Source organism: Bubalus bubalis, chromosome 9 (assembly GCF_019923935.1).
Source record: "Bubalus bubalis isolate 160015118507 breed Murrah chromosome 9, NDDB_SH_1, whole genome shotgun sequence".
In the NCBI taxonomy this organism is placed as follows: Eukaryota; Metazoa; Chordata; class Mammalia; order Artiodactyla; family Bovidae; genus Bubalus; species Bubalus bubalis.
In genome coordinates this window covers 104,788,208-104,808,784 of record NC_059165.1, presented here as the reverse complement: position 1 = coordinate 104,808,784, position 20,577 = coordinate 104,788,208, and the positions used below count along the sequence as shown (strand labels likewise).

The window sequence follows — 20,577 nt, the reverse complement described above, 5'->3', positions numbered from 1 at the left end:
CCGCGCCTTAAAGGGGACGTCAGGACCCCGCCCCTCCTGTGCGCCTTAAAGGGGAGGAGAGCTCCAGGCGGAATCAGGCTTTAGGGCCCGCCTCCAAAGGGTCTTAAAGACACAAAGTGCCTCGTACCCTCAGCAGCAGCGCCCTAGGAGGAATGACGTCAACCTATAGGCAGGCTCGGGATCCCCCGCCCCCTCTTAGGCTTGGAGCGCTCTGAACTTCGGTCTGTGCAGTAAATGTGTCAGAGCTCAGAATCTGCCTTGCCTCAGAAACGTCTCCCCGCCGGGATCAACCCGATTCTCTGTCCCACTCCTATTTGTGTAAGACCCCGATTGTGTCACGAGGCAGACCTGTATAGTTAGGATCTGGGTTGAGACTCAGTTTCCTCTGCTGCAACATGGTTTTACCGTCTTAGTTTTCCATCTCCCAGAGATGTCCTCAGGGGTTGTTGGATACTAAGACCATGGGCCCTGGAGTCCCCAGACCTGGCTATAAATCCAGCCCGCGCGTGGGGTCGCTGTGTGAGCCTCAGTTTGCCCATATGTAAAATGGAGTCATAGTGACCTCAGGATTGTCAGAGGATGGAACTGGCTGAGCACAAGCTCTGGAGACAAGGTGGGCGTTTCCCTAGAAATGCTACAAGGGGATTGTTTTTCAATAATCTATTTTTCCCCCCAATAATCTAATGTGTTTCTAATCACTTTTTGTTGTTCAGTTGCTAAGTCGTGTCCCACTCTTTGCGACCCCATGAACGGCATCACACCAGGCTTCCCTGATCGCTTTTGTGTTGTTAAAAAAAATTGTTTTAAGAAAGATGCTCAGATGTCTGTTAACGTGGGCGGTGGGGGGAGGCTCAATATTGTTAAGTAAAATTCAGAGCACAGATTGTGTGTCCTCGATGTGCTCAAGGGACATGAGGCAAAAGTTTAGGAGGGAAAGCTAAGGAAAAGCTCATTCTCCTGGGGGAGGATGAACATTCCAGGGCAGAAAGGGAGAAAACCAGGGAGTCTGCATGTCCTCCCTCTGAAAGCTGAACTGAGAAAAACACTGGGGAAACCCCTCTCGGGGACTGGCGCCAGAAGCAGCTGGAAGGCTTGTGATGTGCAGAAGCTGCCAACCTCCAGTGGATTGATGGCTTCTGGCAGGCAGGGGGAAACCAGTAAAAGCTCTACTGTCAGCTGGGAAATTTGGTACTAAGTTAAGATTTGGAGCAAGTTAACAATCCCAAAGGCACACAGCAATCTGAGGGGGGAAAAAATCTATAGCTTGTATCACAAAACTGTTAATATCCTTAATATATAAAGAGTTATTAGAGATCAATAAGAAAAAGATAAACTCTCCTGAAGAGAAAAGTAGGTAAAAGCTCTGAACAGGTAACTCACTAAAACAAAGCAAAACATAAAACACACAAACATACAAATGGTCAGTAGAGATATTTTTAGGTGATGCTCGCTAGTGGTAAAGAACCCCCCTCCCACTGCAGGAGACGTAAGAGATAAGGGTTCCATCCCTGGGTCGGGAGGATCCCCTGGAGAAGGAAATGGCAACCCACTCGAGAATTCCTGCCTGGAGAATCCTATGGACAGAAGAGACTGATAGGCTACAGTCCAAAGGGTCAGAAAGAGTCAGACACAACTGAGTGACTTAGCATGCATGCACGTAGTCATTTTTTTTTTTTTTTTTTTTTGCACGTAGTCATCAAAGAAATTAAAACAATGCAATCTGTGTGTGTCTATCAGATTGGCAGTCTTTCTTTCATGAAAAGTCCCAGTGTTTGGAAAGGAGAATATGCACAAATACTGTTGGTGGGAGTGTTAATAAAAGGCACAGCCTTTCTGGAGAGGAGTAGGGGTCATAATAAGCCTTGAAATGGTACATATGTTTTGACTCAGAAATTCCACAAGTAGACATTTATCCGCTGAGAATGATGATAAGTGTGGGCAGAGCTTCAGCGCTGGAATGTCCCCAGAGGAGGCCGTGGGCGTAGTGGCTAGCCCTCGGTGCTGGGGCCTGGTTGCCTGGAGCAAGTCCCTCTCCAAGCCTCAGTTTATACATCTGTAAAATGGAAAAGTATCGTAATGATGCCAAAACATTTGGACATATCAAGTGCCTGGCATATAATAGATACCTAGGAAATGGAAACTTAGTGAGAAAAGCTTAATAGAAACGTAAAAGCACCCAGAAGATACGTACGTGGGCCACCGAGAGAATTAGAGTTTCACAGAGAGGCTCCTAAACACGTGAAAAGACTCTCCACCTCATTCCCAATAAGATATGTTCACTCAGAAGATCTGAGAAATCCCAAGTCAGCTGACAGCCTGTGGGGAAATAGTCCACCTCCAGGTGAGGGGGTACCAGGTGGGACCACCTTGATGGAGAGCACTCGGGAAACTGCTACTGAAATGACAAACATATATGCTCTAAACCCTGAGATTTCACCTTGGGGGATTTACCCCCTTGCAATGAAAAGTACATGAAAGGTCATTCACAGTGGCATTAGCTATCAGTGCAAAAGACTAGAAGCAAAACCCCATCATCAATTAGATTCTGGTTAAATTGATGCTGGGAAAGGCTGAAGGCAGGAGGAGAAGGGGACAACAGAGGACGAGATGGTTGGATGTCATCACTGACTCAATGGACATGAGTTTGAGCAAGCTCTGGGAGATGGTGAAGGACAGGGAAGCCTGGCATGCTGCAGTCTATGAGGTTGCAAAGAATCAGACACGACTGAGAACTGAACAACAGTAGGTTAAGAAGCCCATCCACAATCCCTCATCCTAGCTGCAAATCCCCAAATATTCTGACATTTCGGGATAATTTTAATCATTTAAAAAGTGTCCAATCTTCATTCATCCCAGTGAGTGAGAATATTCATCAGTTTATCTACAGCAATTGACTCTGAGTTCATTAAAAGGCACAGCCTTTCTGGAGAGGAGTAAGGTGAAGGTGTGGGGGTCATAATAAGCTTTGAAATGGTACATACGTTTTGACTCATATATTCCACTAGTAGACATTTAAATCTGTTGAGAAATGACCCTGAGCTCAGTCACTTCAGTCGTGTCCAACTCTTTGCAGCCCTATGGACTATAGCCTGTCAGGCTCCTCTGTCCATGGGATTTCCCAGGCATGAATACTGGAGTGAGTTGCCATGCCCTCCTCCAGAGGATCTTCCTGACCCAGGGATTGAAACCATATCTCCTGCATTGCAGACAGATTGTTTACCCACTGAGCTACCTGAGAAACCCGATTGACTCTGAGATGCTGTCCCAGATCAACTGGGATGTGTATTAGCTACTGTCACATAACAAAGGACCCCAAAAGTTAGCCACTGAAAACTACATTTATTATCTCAGAGTTTCTGTGGGTAAAGAATGTGGGAGCCACATAGCTGGGTGGGTTCACAAAGCTCTCAAAACAGTGATACCCAAGGGAGTTGAGGAGCTGTGAGCCACTCCGGAATCCCTACATCCACCCTGGGCTCTGAGCACCCAGATTATAAACATCTTGCCCATTGGTCTGCTTCCAGTTGGACCAGCTGTTTTCTGTCCCATTTCAGGGAATTCTCACTCTACATGCATTTACTGTTCCAACAAGGAGCTTGCTGTAGGGTCCTATAGTAGGAAGCCAGGCTGCCCCAGCCCTGGGGCAGTTTCTTGCATTGTTTAAGGTGAACTCAAAACTCCCATCACCACTATCTTCCCCACCAGTGTTGGGAACCAGTGGCTGCTGGGAGAGGCCCTATAGGGTCCTGACAAGAAGAAATGGGACACAAATTCATACGCATGTCAGAGGAGACCTCTGTCACTCAGGTACACTCTGTGGCTTCCCACTGCCCTAGTTCACTATGAGCCTGGCCAACCTGGCCAAGTCAGCAGACAAGGTGCATGCTGCTCCATCCAAGAACCCACACTCACAACCCCCTGGAGACCCCCCTGCCTGAGCCCCAGCAATTCACTGGCATGGGCCAAGAACCTCTAAGCACCTCACCTGCTTCTGCCTGGTCCCATGGCGCCTCTGAGCAGTCATCCAGAATGCAGGATATGTTTCTGGCCCCAAGGGCCTTTTTCAATTCTAAAATAAAACAGAAACCCCTGAGCCCATGTGGATAAACCCCGTAATCCACGGCTTCCATGAATTTTCCCAGAGAGGCCACAAGAGGGCAAAGGATGGGGGATGTATCTCAACCAGGAACCCTAAAGGAATGGCTCATATGAACCTATGTCCACACCTGTGCCCATGGCAGACATTGCTAGCCAATCCTCACACCTTCACTGAGCCTGAATGCGACCTACTCTACCTTCCAGCACAGCACTTCAAACAGACATCACAAATCAATTCAGGATGGAAACCCCGCCGCCAGCTACCCATCATACCCTGCCCACATGACATGTAAAGCCTCTAGGAATAGAAACTTGTTTTCTAAAAACTTTTTTCCACAGAACAGCCTTTTTCCATTTAAAATGTCCCCTATTCTAAGATAACTGGGTTCTTTTTGTTTGGCCATGCACAGAACAAGGACTTCTTACCCTTACTTCCTGGCTCCCAGAAATCTGCTGTCTCTGAGTTTCTCCTCTGAGATTCTCTGAGTTTCTTCTCACCTTTACTTCCTGACTCTCAGAATTTTGCTAACTCTGACTGCTCCATCTGCATCCCTTCTTACTCTTTTTTTTTTTTTCAAATACATATATATGCATTTAATTTTATTTATTTATTTTATTTTTGGCTGCACTGGGTCTTTGTTGCTGTGTGGGCTTTTCTCTAGTTGCAGCGGGTGGGGGGTTCTCTCCAACTGCAGAGTAGCTTCTCGTTGCAGTGGCTTCTCTTGTGGCAGAGCACAGGCTCTGGGGCACATGGGCTTCAGTAGTTGCAGCATGGGCTTAGTTGCCCTGAGGCATATGGGATCTTAGTTCCCAGACCAGGGATCGAACCTGTGTCCCTGCACTGGCAGGCAGATTCTTAACCACTGGACTGCCAGGGAAATCCCCTTTCTTCTTCTTTGTGTCCTTCAAATCCAGGCCCTTTGGGACGCCTCTCCAGTCTATCCACACCATTTCCAGGGTTGTGGTCCCTCCCATGTACCTAGTAACACCTAAGGCCAACAACAGCCTCTGATTTCTGCCTCTTCCTCATGCCTGGGCTCTGTCCCCTTGGTTTCTGCCCCTGCTCAAGTCCATCGTTTGCTCCCAGGACCAGGTCCTCAGCCTCCTCTCTAGCTGCCAGTCTGGCCTCTCTTGCCCTCTGCTCACACACTCTCCATGGCTCTCTATTACCTGCCATGAAATGTCTAAACTCCTCTGCCTGTCATGCAAGGCCCTGCACATCTTCCCTGACAGCCTCCAGCCTCCTCTCCTTCTGTCTGTGTCAGCGGTGGCATTCCCTGAATAACCATTACACGTTGCTCATTACCCTGTGAGTACACATGTCTCAGCAGTCACAGGCATTGGGTCAAGAAGGAAGCGACAAGGCAGGAGGGAGAAGAGACCGTTCAGGAACCTCTTCCCAGTCCAGGAAATCCTGAGAGGCCTATTCCCAAGTCCAGGTACACTTGGGGCCTCAATGCCAGCTCAGAATAAAACAGGGAGAGGTTATTTGAATGAATAAATGTAAATATGTATCCCAAGTTTTTAAATTTTCCCTCCCTCCTTTCAGCCTAAGAACTCCTACACATCCCTCACAGCCCCACTCCAGTGCCCCCTCCTTCAGAGAACTTCCATCACTGTCCCTATAGGCTCTCCCACCTTCTTTCCCAGTCCTGGCCCTGAGTCAAAAGGCTAGTGTTCACAGGAAGTGAGAGGCAATGGGGACTCTAGTAGGGCTCAGTAGACACAGCAAGGAGTCACTAGGCTCCCCTGAGCTGTAGGGGGAGGGGCTCACCTCGATTGATCCTCTGGAGCAGGAACCCCCGGACAACATCCTCGTAAATCCCCTCGATGGTCAGGGCAGGGCTGCCCACAGCAAGGACGTCCCCTTCAAACTTAAGCAGCTCCTGGAACCGAAGCAGGTGAGGGGCTGAGCTAGAGGAGAGATGTGTGACATAGGTTCCAGCCCCAGCTTTGTCACTGATTAGTCAGGTAAATTTGGTCCTCAGTCTCCTCATCTTTAAAATGGACTCCTTCCCCAGCTTTGTCACTGATTCAGTTCAGTTCAGTTGCTCAGTCATGTCTGACTCTTTGCAACCCCATGGACTGCAGCACGCCAGACTTCCCTGTCCATCACCAACTCCCAGAGTTTACTCAAACTCATGTCTATTGATTAGCCAGGGAAATTTGGGCCTCAGTCTCGTCATCTTTAAAATGGACTCCTTGGCTCATTATTCCCTTGGTTGTTGTGGGGATTGGTGAAACAAAGCACATCCCACCTCAGTGGGAACAGTATAGGTTTTCCTGCTGGGTCCTCTCACAGCCACTTTCTGCCTGACCCCTCCTGCAGACCACTTTCCAGTGCCCCTAAGCCGTGTGTAGCCAGGTGCCTGTGACCTCTTCCCTTTTCTACTTCCCACCTTCTTGCTCGCCAAGCTCCAACCACACTCGCCTTTTCACTGTTTTCCAACATACCAGGAACAGATCTACCTCAGGGCCTATGCACATGCAAAAAACACCCTTCCCCCGAATATGGCTCATGCCTTTAGTTCACTGCTTCTCAAGCATCATCTTCTCAAAGACAGCCTCCCTAACCTCTCAGAACCCTCCCCACACACACACTCCCTCTCTGCTTCCTCCTTTCTCTGAAGCCTGTATCACCTGCTGATATATGATACATGGGACCCCACGCCAGCTCTCAAATGGCAGACATCGAGCTTTGTCATGGGAGAAGCAGAGAACGTTATGGAAGCCCAGAGGAGCCGTCTGACCCAGCCTCAGGGCTCAGGGAACCAAAGTCTTTAAGCATCAGGGTGGCTCTATGATGCTTGGTTGTTCTGTAGGGCCTGCCCCCCATCAGCTCACCGCTTTGCAGCTCGGCTCCAGCTGGCTCAACACAAAGGGCAAGAAGATGCAGAGCAGCCAGCTGTGGATGAACCTCCTCCGCGCCGAGCTGCTATCCGACTGGAATTTCTGCATGACACACACAGCACTGGTCCCCCAACCACCTGAACAGGCAGGCCCATTGCCATGCCCTCCTCGCAGACCTCACCTTCAGCACACGCCCCCTGACTTTCTCCAGCTGCTGGGTGGCCTGGTCGCAGTCCAGAGTCGTGGTCAGACACTGGTCAGCCAGCTGTAGGAAGGTGGTCACGGCATCAGCCATGAGCTGTGGGAGGAGATGCTGAGATGAGCCTTGGAAATCCATGCTCTTTCTGGGCCCTGCGCCTGCTCAGTTGAACCCTTCTCAGTATCCAGCCTGCCCTGAGCAGCTACCTCCCCCCAGGCTCCTTCTTGTCCCAAGATACAGTACCCTTGAGACTTCCTTGGTGGTTCAGTGGCTAGGACTCTGAGCTCCCAATGTAGGAGGCCTGGTTTGATCCTTGATCAGGGAACTAGGTCCCACATTATGCAACTAAGAGTTCGCATGGCACAACTGAAGATTCCCACGTGCTGCAACTAAGGATCCTGCGTCCACAACTAACACTGGGAACAGCCAAATAAATATTTAAAAATACAATTTTAAAAAAGAAAAATATAGCACTCTCTTCCTCTTAGGATCTGAGCCTCATCCAGTCAGTGCCAGGAGGCCCAGCATGGGGAGCAGAGAGTTCTCCAGAGTCCAGGCTGCATGACTGAGCCCTCTTGTGCAGTATGCAGACCGAACAACTGGGCCAGGCGGTACTGGGTCTTCTCAATCTGTCTCTCTCACTTACCATGTCCATTAGCAGGTCCCATCCCCTTGGCCTTCAAAACCCCTGGCTTCTCCCCACCAACCTGCTCTGGTTCAGACTTCTTTGCTTCCATTCCTGCCACCAACAGCCACTGCTCCCCATGGCAGGCAGGGCTTTCTAAAAAACTTTGAATTTGCTCGTGCCCCTCTCCTGCTCACACACGTGCTGTGGTTCGCATTGCCCTTGAAAAGAACCCAGCCCCTGCAGCCCCATTACTCAAGGCCCTGATTCATCTGCCTCCCCACCTCTCTGTCATCTTTCTCACATCGTTGCCCGCTCTTGAAATCTACAACCCAATGTCTCTAAACTGCTTTACTTTCCTGAAGGTGGACAAGCTCTCTCACCTTCCAGGGCTTAACCACACTGTTCATTACACCCAGGACATACCCTATTCCCATTCCTCCCATGGCTGTCCCAGCCTGGCAGTCCTCTCCTGCTGGAAACTCTCCCGACCCTGGAGATGAATCAGGTGCCCCCTCAGGGTTCCCATAGCACCTTGGGTGTCCCCGTCACAGCCCTGTCCATCAGATGAGGTTACTGCCTGCTCATGAGTTCATGTCTGCGTGACACTGGGAGCCCGGGCAGGGAGGCTCAGGTCTGTCTGGGTCATTGTGGTCTCAGCACACACGAAGCACCTGTTAAGTAGGGGCTGCCATCCTTACCTTGTCTCCTCCCAGTCTTCCACTAACCCTTACCTGCTGTGCGAGATCCTGGGCCCCAAACACTAGGCTCTGTATTCCAAAGAAGCCAAACAGTGCTGCCAGCTGCCCCAGCTGCCCCCGGCTCCTCTTGGCCTCTCGGTAGCAAATCTGCATCCGCTCTGGGTCCCATGGCATCTCCCCAAATGAGTACACCTGCATTCCAATGACAGTCAGGTGAGAAAAACACCACCAGTGGAAAAGCAGGGCTAAGGGCCTCACGGCCAATTCATTGAAGGGGAAACACAACTGGGAACACATCCCAACTCAGTTGTCACCAAAAAAAAAAAAAAAACCACAATAAAGGTGAGGTATGGTGTGATGGACATAAAACGGTGAAACTTGAAAAAGATGATGCTGTGGTGATGGCGTGACTGAGGGGAAATGGGCACACCCAGCCCTTGTCCCACCAATGCCATCACCTGATGTTCTCTTTGTGCGAGATCCTGGGGCTGCAGAAGTGGAATAATCCAAAGTGGTATTTTCCCTCAAATTGCCCACGCAAAAGTTGGAGGAGACAGAGTTTAGACAAACAACTATAGTAGTGTGTAAATGCTCATATGAGGAGGGAAGCATAAGCAGCTGCAGCTGCAGAAAGGACCAGGGAAAATTTCTGCAGGAGGTGACTATGAAACAGAGATGTGAAAATTAATAAAGGGAGGGTTAGTGTTAGTCACTCAGTCGTGTCTGACTCTTTGAGACCCTATAGACTGTAGCCCACCAGGCTCCTCTGTCAATGGGATTCTCCAGGCAAGAATACTGGAAACCTCATTTAAAATGAAGTCGTGGGAGTTCCCTGGCAGTCTAGTGGTTAGGATTTGGCACTTTCACTGCCATGGCCCAGGTTCAATCCCTGGTCAGGGAACTGAGATCCCACAAGTCGAGTGGCTGGGCCAAATAAATAAATAAAACGAAGCCATTAAGCCCTGAAGGGAGAGCTCTCATGCACTGCCACTCCTTGCCCTCTGCCCGCCCCTCCAAACAGGGAAAAGAAAATTACTGCTTTACCACTCCCACAGGAGGAAGATTTTCTCCTTACCTAGTAACAGCCCCAACCAATGAGAAACTACCACCACTCAGCCAATGAGAAAGTGTCACCATCCTGAACTCCTGCTTTCCTTCAAAGTCACCCCTCCCAACTTCCTCCTTTTTCTCTATAAAGTAACATTCCTCCCCTTTGTCAGACTTGCCTATGGTTTTGCCCTAGCTTGCCTGTCCCAAATTGCAATGTGGGGGCTGTCTCTCTCTCCCTAAAATGTTTTGTTGGTAAAATAACTGGCTGTTTCATTTTAAAGGTCAACAGACAGTGAGTTGAATGTTTCTTGGCATGTAGTATGCTCTCATTTCATAGCAGAAGAACTGAGCTGACCTGCATAGAGCAGAATTCTGTCTTAGGAGATGGGGTGGGCTGTGGCCAAACAAGTGAATGGGAGGAGGAAGAGTTTTCAGGTGCGGTGACTCCAGATGAATGTTCCTAAATCGCTAATCTTGTCCTCTTACTGCTCCCCGCCCCATCGTGGCCCACCCCGAGTAAAATGCAGCCTAGAAGAAAGTTCGGAGATTTTCAAAAGATGATTTTCAAACAAGAAAGATGCAAGGTTCACGTGACTCTTCCATAAAGTTAAGACACTGCCCATAGGCCCGATGAACCCAGAGCCCCCGGAGCTCACCTCCTTCCGCAGCTGGGTGCTGGAGGAACTCCCACGAAGGAGGCGGAACAGGCGGTCCATGCCCTGGGTTAGGAGGGTCCGCACCGCCGCGAGTTCGGCTTCCACAGTGCTCAGCAGCGTCTGTGTGATCCGGGGCAGCTGTGCATCCACCTTCCCGCGCAGGCACGACTCCAGGGGGCCCTGGACCTCGGCTACGAGTGGATGACACCGGCCTGGATCTCCTCCAGGTGCTCAGCAAATGGGAGAGGGGAGGGGAGGAGGTGTGCGACTATTTCCTCAACAGGGTGAGGAAGATGGGAGCGCAGACTCTGAGTATCCTCCTCTACCTTATTTTACGAATGAGAAAACTGAGGCTTCAAGTGCGGTGAGGATCAGCTCAAAAGTCGCACACTGGCAGCCTGAGTCCGGATTCAAACCCAGTTCTCTTTGTTACTGCGCTGAGTAGGTGCCATCTCCGCCGTTTGACCGGACAACCCCCAACCCGGATCAGACCCCGCTATTGCCAACGCCTCGGCGCATCTCCCCACCCAGTCAGGGTCTGCAGTCTCACCCTCTGCCTCCCTGGCTCCCCCTTCCCGCGGCCCAGTTCTTCCTCTTGACTCGGCCCTTGTCTCGCCCCTAAACCTAACCCTAACCCTCACCCTAAACCTCAAAACCACGTCCATTCTCCCACTTCGGCCCCGCCCTTTCCTTTTCTGGCCCTGCCCTGCTAGGTCTCCGGGTTCCAGATCATTGGCCCCCACCCCTTACACCCAACCAGTTCCCCTTCTTTCTCTAGGGCTCCCAGCCCCGCCCCCACTCAAGCCCCGCCCCTCTGGGCCACGCCCCCGGACCGCACCCTTCAGCCTCAAAGCCACGCGCGCCTGCAGCCGCAGCATCTGATCCACGTCTGGGCGGATTGTCTTCTCCAGGGCCGCGAGCAGCTCGTCCTTTTCTGGCTGGAAGGCGCGGAGCCCCGCGGTGGCCCCAGCCAGGACTGCAGAGTGGACGGCGTCCAGGAGCTGCTCAGACCAGCGAGGGGACCCGACAAAGGCCAGGGGCGCAGTAGACAGCCAAGACGGGGCGGGGATGAGAGGGACGGAGAGACAGAGACGGGCACAGAGAGACGCGCAGAGAAACTGGGCACTCAAGTCCGACTCCTATCCCACTCCTGGCCTCCCGAGCGTCCCTACTCCACCTCCTCGACCCTGTGCCTACCTTGGTCCATGCCCAGGCCCGGGCGCGGCCGGCTCCTCGCAGGCCGGGCAGGGTCTGGGCTCGCAGCGCTGGCAGCAGCTCCCGCATCAGTACCGAGGTCAGCACCTGCGGGAGAGGTGGCCATGGGTGCTTCGGTGGGCCGAGAGGGGTCCTGGGGGTCCCGGGTGCGGCCTGGTGGGGCACTGACCTCAGCGTCGGAACCTAGGGTCACGTCATCGTTGCCAAATTGGCCGTGTTGTTGCCGGTAGAGCCGTATGGCATCTAGGAAGGCACGGGCTGCCGGCGCTTGACTTCGCTGCAGGACTGAGGGGGCGACTCCTAAGTGTCCACCCATCCCTCCCCTGCTCTCCTCAGGCTGCCTGGCTCCCCATCACTTCAGGAGGAAGCCCTCCACCTCCTCGCCAGGTTCAAACAGCTAGGTCAACCACTTCCAGAACTTTGCACAAAGAATTGCCCTCCACAGGAAGCACACCTCCCTAAGACCATCATCAGCCCATAAAGGAGCTTTATGTTTTGTTGTTGTTCAGATGCTCAGTCGTGTCTGATTCTTTGTGACCTTGTGAACTGTAGCACACCAGATTCCTCTGTCCTCCACTATCTCCTGCAGTTGGCTTAAATTCCTGTCGATGCCGATGCCATTTAGGAAAAGACGTCCCCTACAGGCAGTCACCACCCAAGTCCCAAGGCAGTCTCCAGTTGCCTCTCCAGTTAGGTACGCTTGTTCAGTCAACAACCTGCCCAACTGTACGTGTCAATTCTGTTCTTCTTCTTGACCTGGCTGGTCCCTCATCTTTTTGAGACTCCAGCTTTGACTTCCCCTCCCTGATCCCCAGGCTAAGCTCCCACAGGCCTGTGCCCTCATCACAGCCCTGGCCATGCATAATTGTCTGTTTCCCCTCTGTCCTTCCCCACGATCCATTTTATAGATAAGGAAACTGAAGCTTGGAGAGGATTCCACAGCCAGCAGGAGCAGAGCCATCTGACCCCAGATTCTGCACCCCACCACTGCCTGCCCTTTGCCAGGACCCACCTGTGCCTCGAAGCCGGATGCCGCCCTGCAGGGCTAGTCTCCAGGCACGCTGCGCCTCCCCTGTGGCTGCAGAGAAACAGAGGTGCTGGCGGAAGGGATGCTGCAGGAACAGGGGGAAGCTAACAGGCATTTCCAAGAGGGGATCAGGCTCTTCCTGTGTATGGTCTCCTGAAAGCAGACAGAGAAGCTCGCATCTTCATTCATTCATTCCCTTCATTCACCATGAAATGCTTCTCTGTGTGTGAGCTCAATTGCTCAAGTCATGTCCGACTCTTTGCGACCCCATGGACTGTAGCCCACCAGGCTCCTCTGTCTGTGGAATGTTCGCAAGAATACTGAAATGCTTAGAAGATCCTTATTCCAGCTCAGTCCCAGGAGGAGGTGTGCCCAGGGCAGATATTAATAATCCACCTCAGCATTCTCCTCAACACAGAGGCCTGGGCAGCCACCAACAACGGTCTGAATTGGCATGTGATCTGAGTCCTGCTTGCTGGAGGGTGCTGGAGTCAGCTAGGCCCAGATTCATACCTGGCCAAACCATTTTCTAGCTCTTTGCACAGATTTCCATCACCCTAAAAAAACCCTCAGTTTTCTTATCTGTAAAATGGGCTAAAAAGTGATACCAATGACCTAGAACTATTGGGAGGACAAAAATGAGTGAATTTATTTCAATTAATTAAATTGGCAGTGTTTTAGTTGCTAAATTGTGTCTGACTCTTGTGGCCCCATGGACTGTAGCCCACCAGGTTCCTCTGTGCATGGAATTTTTCCAGGCAAGAATACTGGGGTGGGTTGCCATTTCCTTCTCTAGGGGATCTTCGCTACCCAGGGATCAAACCCAGGTCTCCTAGGCTACCTGTGGTCTCTTGCACTGCAGGCAGATTCTTTACCAACGGAGACACCAGGGAATCCCAGATTACTTAAATTGGGATCTCGTAAATCCTTAAGTGTTTTGTTCAGATTTCCAGAATGATATATATAAACTGCAGTAAAATACAATGATGCAGAAAGAAGTGGACATTCCTCATCATGTGGCCCTTTAATCGCAGCCTCCAGAGATGAGAATAACTGTTAACAGTTTGGGAGACATTACTCCAGATTTTAAAATCTGCACAAAGCTGTATGGGATGCATTTTTAACAGGATGGAGTTTTCTGATGTATAACTGGCCTTTGGCTCCTGTGTATGTCTGGGATACATTCAGAGGCTGCACAGATTTCCTTCCTAAGGGTCAGGCCATAGTTCATTTAATCAACCCCAAAGGATGAGTATTTGGGTGGACTCCCATCTTTTCAACATCATCATCAACATTTCTGCAGACGGTTTTTATTGCTACATCTTTGCATCATTAAGCAGCAGAATAGCTCTGCAGTGAGGCAAAGGGTGGAATTCTAGCTCTGTCTCTTACGGTGTGGTAGTCCTCAGCCACAGTGTCCCCTTTTACGAAATGGGGTGATTAGTGATGGGACTGCCTCCTGGGCAGAGTCAATGAGATGACGCAGGCCCTCAGTCAGATGCATGCCAGCCACCTATGTTGCTCCTTACTCTATTCAGAGAGAGGAGGAGGAGGAGTGGGGAGGAAGGGGAGGTGAGGGGAAGGGAGGTTGGAGGGGCAGGAAGAGGAGGAGTATGGAGGAAGGGAGTAAAGGCAGGAAGGAGGGAAGGAGAACCCTCCTGGAAACACTAAACTGAACAGTTAAATTCTTACCCAGTCTGTACAGTTTTCCTGCCCACCACTGTCCCTCTCTCCATATGCTTGCTGACACCAGATTTTTATCATTTCTACCCTTTGCTGCTTTGATTCTGGTTTAGTGACCTAACTCCTTCACCTTGACAAGAGTGGGTGTTTCTCTTCCAAGAGACAGAGTGCTCACCAGAGGCAATGCTGCCCCTAAGGACACTTGGCAGTTTCTGGAGTTATATTTGGTTGTCACATTTGGGATGCAGAGTGCTATTGGCATCTGGGGGGTGGAGGCCAGGGATACTATTTAACATCCTGTGGTGCAGTGGGCAGCCCTCACTGCAGAAAAAAATGATCTGGCTCCAGTATCACCAGTGCAAAAGTAGAGAAGCCAGCTCTTGGGGTCCCCAGGAGCCTTACTTGAGGAGTCTGGGCAGAGAGCATCCAACAGGCAGAGATATTCATGTTGGGAAGTCAGGACTGTGTACCCTGTCAGGGTCGTGGAGCCCAGGGGACGGTCCCCATTTTCATATTCCTGCAAAAGACATCCAAAGAACTGTCTTGGGACAGATCTAAACGGTGGCTTCTATGTCCCAACGTGGGATCAGGGGAAGATTTGGGGTTAACTGGGGTTAACCCACCTCCCTGCCTCCACCCCTCCCCCCTTCCCCACAGTGGAGCAGCCGGTACCCACTGTGTGTTAGGCCAGTGCTATGTGAGGACTATCTCATCGAATCCTCACAGCCCCACGTGGCATAGACCATCATCATCCCATTTCACAGACGTGAAAACTGAGTCCCAGGGAGACAAGGATTCCCCAGCTGGGAAGCAGGACGCAAGTGGGATATGCAAAGACCTCGCATGGTTTCAACCTCACTCTGCTGATGACCACAAATGAGCCCCTACCCTGGCCTGGGCCTCAGTTTACCCACCTGGCACAGCAGGAGATGGTTGCCCATCCAGGGGCCAAGCACACAGATGACCTTGATTCATATTTGATGACTGAAGAAAGGAGGGGGGCTATGCTAGGAACTGGACCCCAAACCCACACTAGGGAGGGTGGGATGGAGAGGTAGATGGACTGTAAGCCACTCACTCACCTCCCTGTGGCTGAACCATTCCAGGCGGCCATCCCCACGCAGAACACAGAAGCTTGGCTGCCACTGGGGTGGGTGGCCCCGCAGCTGGGTCAGGGGCCCTCGGTGCTCACGGACTCGGGGTAGCTTCTGCGGGAGGATGGGCAGGCAGAGGTCAGAAGCATCAGATGGTGCCCCAGTGTCCAAATCCCCTGGACAGCTCGTGCTGTGAGCTGGGTGCCCCCAAGCACAAGGGGCTTGGGAGCTGCTGTTGTGCTGTTTTATTCTTTATCACATGTGCTCACAGCATTCACTTCCAAATATGAATCGAGGCGGATACTTTTGTTATCTCCAATTTACTTGCAAGGGGATCCCCCCCAATCTGAGCTTCAGATGAGACCCCAGCCCTGACCAACATCTTGATTGAGAAACTGAAAGAAGCCCCATCTGGATTCCTGACCCACTGTAACTGAGATGATGAATGTGTGTGGGGACGTCCCTGGTGGTCCAGTGGTAAAGAATCCGCCTGCCAATGCAGGGGACATGGGTTTGACCCCTGGTCTGGGAAGATTCCATGCCGTGGCACAGCTAAGCCTGCGCACGACAACTCTGGGCCCACATGCTCTGGAGCCCGCCCACCCTATAGCCCCCACCCTGCAACAAGAAAAGCCACGGCAATGAGAAGCCCACGCACTGCAACTGAAGAGTAGCCCCTGCTTGCTTGCTGCAACTAGAGAAGCCTGCACATTGCAACGAAGACCCAGTACAGCCAAAATTAAATTAAAAGACATTTTTTTTAAAGATAAATGTGTGTTGTTTGAAGGAGTGATTTTGCAGTGTATTGTTATGCAGCATAGCTAACTGATACGAGTGGGATTGCTAGATCATGGAACAGGTGTTAGTTTATGAGAAATGGCCAGGCCTCTGTCCACAGGCCCCTCCCTCAGGCAGGATGGGACATTAACTTGTTTCGTTTTCTTTATTGCTCATCTCACTACCTGTCGACCTGAATTGTGTTGTCCCACGACTGGGCCCCAGAGTGGTGCCTGGTGCATAGTTGGCATTCGGTAAATATTTGATGACTAAATGACCAGCATTTGTGATGTTTTAATTCTTTGGTAGAGTAGTGGGAACTAAGATGTTTGTTAAAGGATTCTCCATCCCTGTTCCTAGGTCTGACATTTTTCACAGCAATAGAAATGATATACCTAATGCAAATAGATAAAAATAAATATTAAAGAAAATGTTCCAACTGAAGCAAGAGGAAATCCTTCCATGCTGCTTGAACCCCCACATCAGCTGTGCCCTGGCCAGGTGGCTGGGACCAGCAGGTGGTGGAAGGTGCAGGTGGGGGCAACACCCAGACCCCGTGGTGCCCCAAGCGGGACAGGTGGCATCCCAGGTGGGAGTGGGCTCTGTGTCCACGGAGCCCCGATCCCAGGGCAGACACAGCTAGGAGATGGGGTGTCCAAGAGGAAATCTCAGAGCCCTGGTTGGGACAGATGACCCAGTGTCATAAGGACTGTGGGCTCTGGGTTCCAATCTCGCCTCTGCCTCTTGCTGGCAGCGTGACCTCAGGCAGGTCACTTCACCTCTCTGTGCTTTGGTTTCCTCAATAGTCAAAGACTCATCTTCTGAGGCTGGTGAAGATGGAGTAAGTTGGGCAGGACACATGGAGATCCTGGGCACCATCGTCCAGCTCAGAAGACATTTGGAGCTGAGACTGGGTGGCTCCAGGCTCTTTCATTCCATCGACACACTCTTCCTGAGCCCCTACTAGGTACAGGCACCATGGGGGCAGGGGAAATAAGACTTGAAACCTGTCCTTACAGAGCAGACAAGTGGAGGAGGCAGACCTGTGACCCTGGAGCTGCGTTGGAGAAGCAGACAGACGGGGGGTTCCAGAGGAGGTGCCCAACTCAGGCAAGGGTGATGGTAATCAAGGAAGGCTTCTTGGAAGAAGTAGCAGCCGAAGTATGGGATGGAATAGGGAGGGTAGCACGTGAAAAGGCCGGGGGTCCAATGGCATGCTGTGCCTTTGGGAACCACACTCAGCCAGGTCACACCTTTTCCAACTGCTGGGCTTTTGTATTGGCTGTGCCCTCTCCCAAAATGACCTTCCGATGTGGGCTCCAGAATGCTCTGGCTCTGTCTCATCCTTTACATCTCAGCTCAGAAGGGCCCTCCTACACCCCAGCTTCCCACCCTCAACACCACCTTTCATTTTGTCTTCCTGGCACCTGTCAGGGGTTATCCTGCATCATGATACATTAACTTGATAACTAACTTGTCATTTCTCCCAATTAGACTGTGAGCCCTGGAGGGCAGAGGGAAGTCTCTCTCAGTTACTGTTGTGTCCCCAGCATCCCTGGTGGGGCTTCCCAGGTGGCACTAGTGGTAAAGACCCTGCCTGCCAATGCAGGAGACATAAGGGATGTGGGTTTGATCCCTGGCTTGTGAAGATGCCCAAAAGAGCATGGCAACCCACTCCAGTATTCTTGCCTGGAGAATTCCATGAACAGAGGGGCCTGGTGGGTTACAGTTCATGGGGTCGCAAAGAGTTGAACACGACTGAAGCAACTTAGCACCCCCTGCACCCCAGCATCCAAGCAGGGATGTGGCAGGCAGCTGATGCTTAGTGAATGTTTGTTCAAAGGATGAATCTTTTTTTTTCTTATGTGTATCCTTTCTGCCCCCAAACTCCTCTCCCATCCAGGCTGCCCATAACACTGGGCAGAGTTCCCTGTGCTATACAGCAGGCCCTCGTTGGTTTTCCACTTTAAATAAAGCAGTGTGTACCTGTTCATCCCAAACTCCCCAACTATCCCTTCCCCCCATCCTTCCCCCTGGCAACCATAAGTTCCTTCTCTAAGTCTACGAGTCTCTTTTCTGTTTTCTACGTTCACTTGTATCATTTCTTTTAGATTCCACATATAAGGGATGTCATACGATACTTCTTCTCTGACTTACTTCACTCGTATGACAATCTCTAGCTTCATCCATGTGGCTGCAAATGTCATTATTGCATTCCAAGAATGAATTTTTAATAGTCACCCTAGGTCGTGGCTCCAGCAAGGGCAAAGATGTGAAGAGGGACCCTCAAACAAACAGCCTCCCCAGGCTTGCCTGCTCCGCGCCCCCTCCCCTCCTTGTGGCACCCACTTTGCTATGCAGCAGTTGGCATCTGGCTGGCTCCTGGGGGCCCAGCTCTCTGGAGATTTGCCGCAGGACTGAGGCTGCCAGCTGCCCGCGGTAGCAAGGCAGGAAGTTTCTCAGCAGGGTGTCCACCTGGCCTGCAGGGACGAGAGGGTGGTGAGGTGGCTGAATCAGGTCCTCTCAACCTGCCCGAGTGGAGGCCAAACCGGCGGAGAGGCTACTTACGGATTCCCACCCACACCCCAAAGCTTCCCCGAAAGACAGGCTCCAAATCCATTCATCTTTAACCCTCCACGACCTGTTTTTATCCACAGAGGGGTTGGTGGGGGGCAGGGGAGTTAAGGGACTTAGGCTTAATTTATAACCAATATACAACAGAACTTAATTGTATAAATCACAAACATTAATGAGTCTGACACATGTGCACGCCTGTGAAATCATCACAGGTAAAGAACAGATCACTGCATCCGAAAATTTCCTTGTGCCCCTTACCTGAGGAGACTATCCAAATCTTTAAAAACCTCACCCAGCACAAGGGGACTTTCTGGGGGTGATGGATGTGTCCTGTAGCCTGATCTAGGAGGTGATTACACTCGTGTTAAAGCTCTTCAAGCTGTTCTAAGATGTGTGCACTTGACTGCGTCTACAGCACATCCATCGGGCAGACTGGAATGTGGATCTAATGGCTGGAGCTTGAGCAGCAGTTCTGGGCCAGGCAGCGACTCAGGCACAGAAGCCACGTGTGGCAGAACCATGAGATAGGAGGGGTTGGGTTGTCTGTGATCAGCCTGCCTCCACTGTTCCCCTCTGTGTTGTTGTTGTTCAGTCACTCAGTCACATTCAACTCTTTTGCAACCCTGTGGACTGGAGCCCGCCAGGCTCCTCTGTCCATGGGATTTCCCAGGCATTGCCATTTCCTTCTTCAGGGATTCTAACCCTCTATGAGAGAGAGAATAAATATCTCATTTAAACCACTACAGAAAAAAATGTCAAAACTCTGCAGAGTAGCTTATTGAATCCATTCATGTAGTGATAACTTGACCTTGTTTCTTGGTCTCTGTGAGCGCGTGACACACTGTGTGGGTGCTCAGCTGTAGGTATGGAGTGGGAAGGACACTGGCCCTTCTTTGTCTCAAAAGAAGATCTGTGACTCAGTCCCTGAGGTCCACACGGAGGGGCCTATCAGTCCCTGCCCACCTGAGAGATCATTCCACATCTGGCCAGGTTCTGGGCACCTCCCTCCTGGCCCCATGCCTGCACCCGCCTCCCCCCCCCCAACCAACTGAACCCATGCCCCAAGTAGGATTACCACATTTACCCAAATAAAAGTACATGACACCAATTACATTTGAATTTCAGGTAACTAAGGAATACTTTTTTTCAGCACAAATATGCCCTCATGCAAAATTTGAGACACACGGATACTAAAATAAGTATTTATTGCTTTTCTAGAATTCACATTAACAGGACATCCTGTGTAGCTGACAACCCAGCCCTAAATCCAACCTGCCAACATTGGGCTCCTTCCCACCTCACTCACCCTTCAGGTGCTGCTGCTGCTGTTTGTCCAGGGGGCTCGAGGGGCGCCCGCCCATCCTGCTGCCGTCTCCTGGGCTCTGCTGAGTGAAGTAAACACCCCTCTGTTCCCCACAACGCCCCAGGTTCCTCAACTCAGGGGCCACCCTGGGAGCAAGGTGACCTGCGGGGCCCGAGTGCTGCAAGGCCAGCCGCCTGGGATCCAAAGCCAGAGCACAGTCCTGGGGTGTGTGCGCGGGATACCTGCTCCCCACTCTGCCCTGCCCCCTGCCCCGCCTGCCTCACCCTGCACCTGTGTCCTCCCGCTTCCCCTGGGCCAAGTTCCCCAGAACCGGTGGTTTCTGTAGGGGCTGCCCCAGGGTGCGGGTGGAGAAAAAAGACCTAGCTGGCCTCGGAGGGTGGATGAAGGGCAGACATCTGGCAGCACATGAGAGCAACTGTTAGTGTGGGGAGGGCAGGGAAATGGGGAGAAGGCAGGGATAGGGCATCTAAATCATGTACCTATCCGCTCATCTGTACCCAGGCAGAGTGATTCTGGGACCCAAGAGGATTCAGGCCTAGTCCAGCCCCATGTTGGGAAGACAGAACTGGACTGACACCTCCAGTCCTGGGGTCCGTGCTAGGGCAGGAATAGGTGGGGTGCCACTGTTCTGCTGTAGACAGGTGGGACATGTCCCTTCAGATCCTGCTTTACCCATCTACAGCAGAGGACTGTGTTGAATT

At 51.5% G+C, this 20,577-nt stretch overlaps 1 protein-coding gene and 1 non-coding gene across 2 annotated transcripts; one reads left to right on the top strand and one right to left on the bottom strand.

Annotated features, from left to right (window-relative positions):
* Positions 1-169: 169 nt before the first annotated feature.
* Positions 170-20,111, bottom strand: NIBAN3 (niban apoptosis regulator 3). Its single transcript, XM_044948310.1, is given in 16 exon segments — positions 170-1,130; positions 1,133-1,211; positions 3,988-4,069; positions 5,873-5,984; positions 6,943-7,050; positions 7,130-7,246; positions 8,507-8,665; positions 10,180-10,370; positions 11,018-11,180; positions 11,377-11,481; positions 11,564-11,679; positions 12,407-12,574; positions 14,507-14,621; positions 15,187-15,312; positions 18,325-18,455; positions 19,859-20,111. Coding segments are annotated over 16 exon segments (2,055 nt in total). The 5' UTR covers positions 19,914-20,111; the 3' UTR covers positions 170-902.
* Positions 9,303-9,374, top strand: TRNAE-UUC. The gene has a single exon. It is a non-coding gene; the product is annotated as a tRNA-Glu (tRNA).
* Positions 20,112-20,577: the final 466 nt, after the last annotated feature.